General features: G+C 30.3%; 1 protein-coding gene across 1 annotated transcript in view; it reads right to left on the bottom strand.

Moving 5' to 3' along the window:
- Nucleotides 1-219: 219 nt before the first annotated feature.
- LOC109377688 (ubiquitin carboxyl-terminal hydrolase 25) overlaps nucleotides 220-1,671 on the bottom strand; it is a 144,621-nt gene continuing 143,169 nt past the window's right edge. The window contains exon 14 of the mRNA XM_019634114.1: nucleotides 220-337. Within this exon, the coding sequence (XP_019489659.1) occupies nucleotides 235-337 (103 nt within the window). The 3' untranslated portion in view covers nucleotides 220-234. The remainder of the gene's footprint in view (nucleotides 338-1,671) is intronic.

Raw genomic sequence — 1,671 nt, 5'->3', positions numbered from 1 at the left:
AAACAGACACTAACGCCAACCTTACAGATTTCATTTAAAATGAAAAATACCTTGTATGTGGGGTACATGAAACACTGTACTAACTGCAATTTCTCTGTAAATCTAAAACTGTTCTAAAGTAAAATGTTTATTAAAAATATCGAGTGTGAATAAAATCTTTTCTATAGATAAGGTCATATCTAAACAGAATGAAGTACAAAAATTCATCTCCTTTTCAGATGTGTCCATTTTTCCTTACCTTTCTCTTTGAAAATTTTCTAGCCCAATTATGAGATACATGGTTGTTTCCCTGAATTTCCTATAATCCTGATGCCACTCCTGTAGGTAAAAGAAATATTAAAAGTATACATAGGAAGATATTAAAACTACAGTGAAAACTGTTCACAAAGTAATACATTGTTCTGATAACTTTGAATTAATATTGGGTTGTTGGTAAAGTCATGATGTTTTTTTTCTATGTTTTTCATTGCAAAAATGCGTCTTGACTTTTCCGACAACCCAACAGAAGCAAAAAGTTCAAAATTAAGACAAATTAGATCTAAATCAAGACTTTAATTTCTCACAAACAAGACTTTATTAGTAAAATGATAAATGTAAAAATTATTAGACGTTGATGAGGAATTAAACAAAAATCTCTTTAGAAGATAACAGAAATACAAAGGCAGGATAATCAATCAGGTTCTCTCTTTCTCTCAAAAATCCCTTAGTATAAAAGCATATTATTAAAATGTTACATAGTAACATCACACTGAATGTAGGAGGTAAATGAAGTTACTACTTTAATATAAACCAAAGCTTGAAGACTGTTATTTGATGCCAAATTAAGAAAAAATGTTATATCATAACACATTTATTTAACCTTTTAATTTTGCCAAATTGTGTTACATTTGTGGTAGCTGAATAGTCTATTCATCTGAGATAGAATGAAAAGGACAGGTGCATTTCACATTTTACTGTCCTATCTCCACAAATAAAAACAATATAGTGCATGTGTTAGGACTCAACAATTGAGAACTGATATCCTATAATGTTAGAAAACAAACAAACAAAATCATGATTTTTTTCTTGACTTATTTAATAAAAATTGATTCAAAGAAAATCATAATTAAAATACAATATAGTATTAACCTAAAAGACATACTGATAATAAAAGCTTTTCATTTTTAATTAAAATTTTTGAGGCATAATTTTCTTATTAGTAGCAAGTATAAAGTTAGCTTTCCTGGGAAAGTATTCAAATTGTCACTCTGTACTGTCATCAAAACTGCCTTAGTTGTGAGTAGGTAAACTTTTTCTATAGAGGGCTAGACAATAAATATTTTAGGATTTTCAGGCCACACAGTCTCTGTTGTGACTACTCGACTATGTGACTGTAGTGTGAAAGCACACATAAACAAATGGCTGTGTTCCAATAAAACTTTATTTCTAAAACTAGGTGGTGAGTTGGATTTGGTCTGCAGGTCCAGGTTTGCTGATCCCCAACTTAGAGCAGGACAAAGATAAGTGGGATATACAAAATCCAAAAACATGTCATGCGAATACCTGTAAGATTTAATGGCTCTGCAGTTAAAAAGAATATGAGAAGTTTTCAGAATATGCTGAATCCAATATGATGAAGCAACTTTGGGGAGGGACTGTAGAATCAAATCACAATTAAAAATTAAGTCGCGG

The sequence above is a fragment of the Hipposideros armiger genome, unplaced genomic scaffold (assembly GCF_001890085.2).
Source record: "Hipposideros armiger isolate ML-2016 unplaced genomic scaffold, ASM189008v1 scaffold_1505, whole genome shotgun sequence".
Classification (NCBI taxonomy): domain Eukaryota; kingdom Metazoa; phylum Chordata; class Mammalia; order Chiroptera; family Hipposideridae; genus Hipposideros; species Hipposideros armiger.
This window is presented reverse-complemented; position numbering and strand designations above follow the sequence as displayed.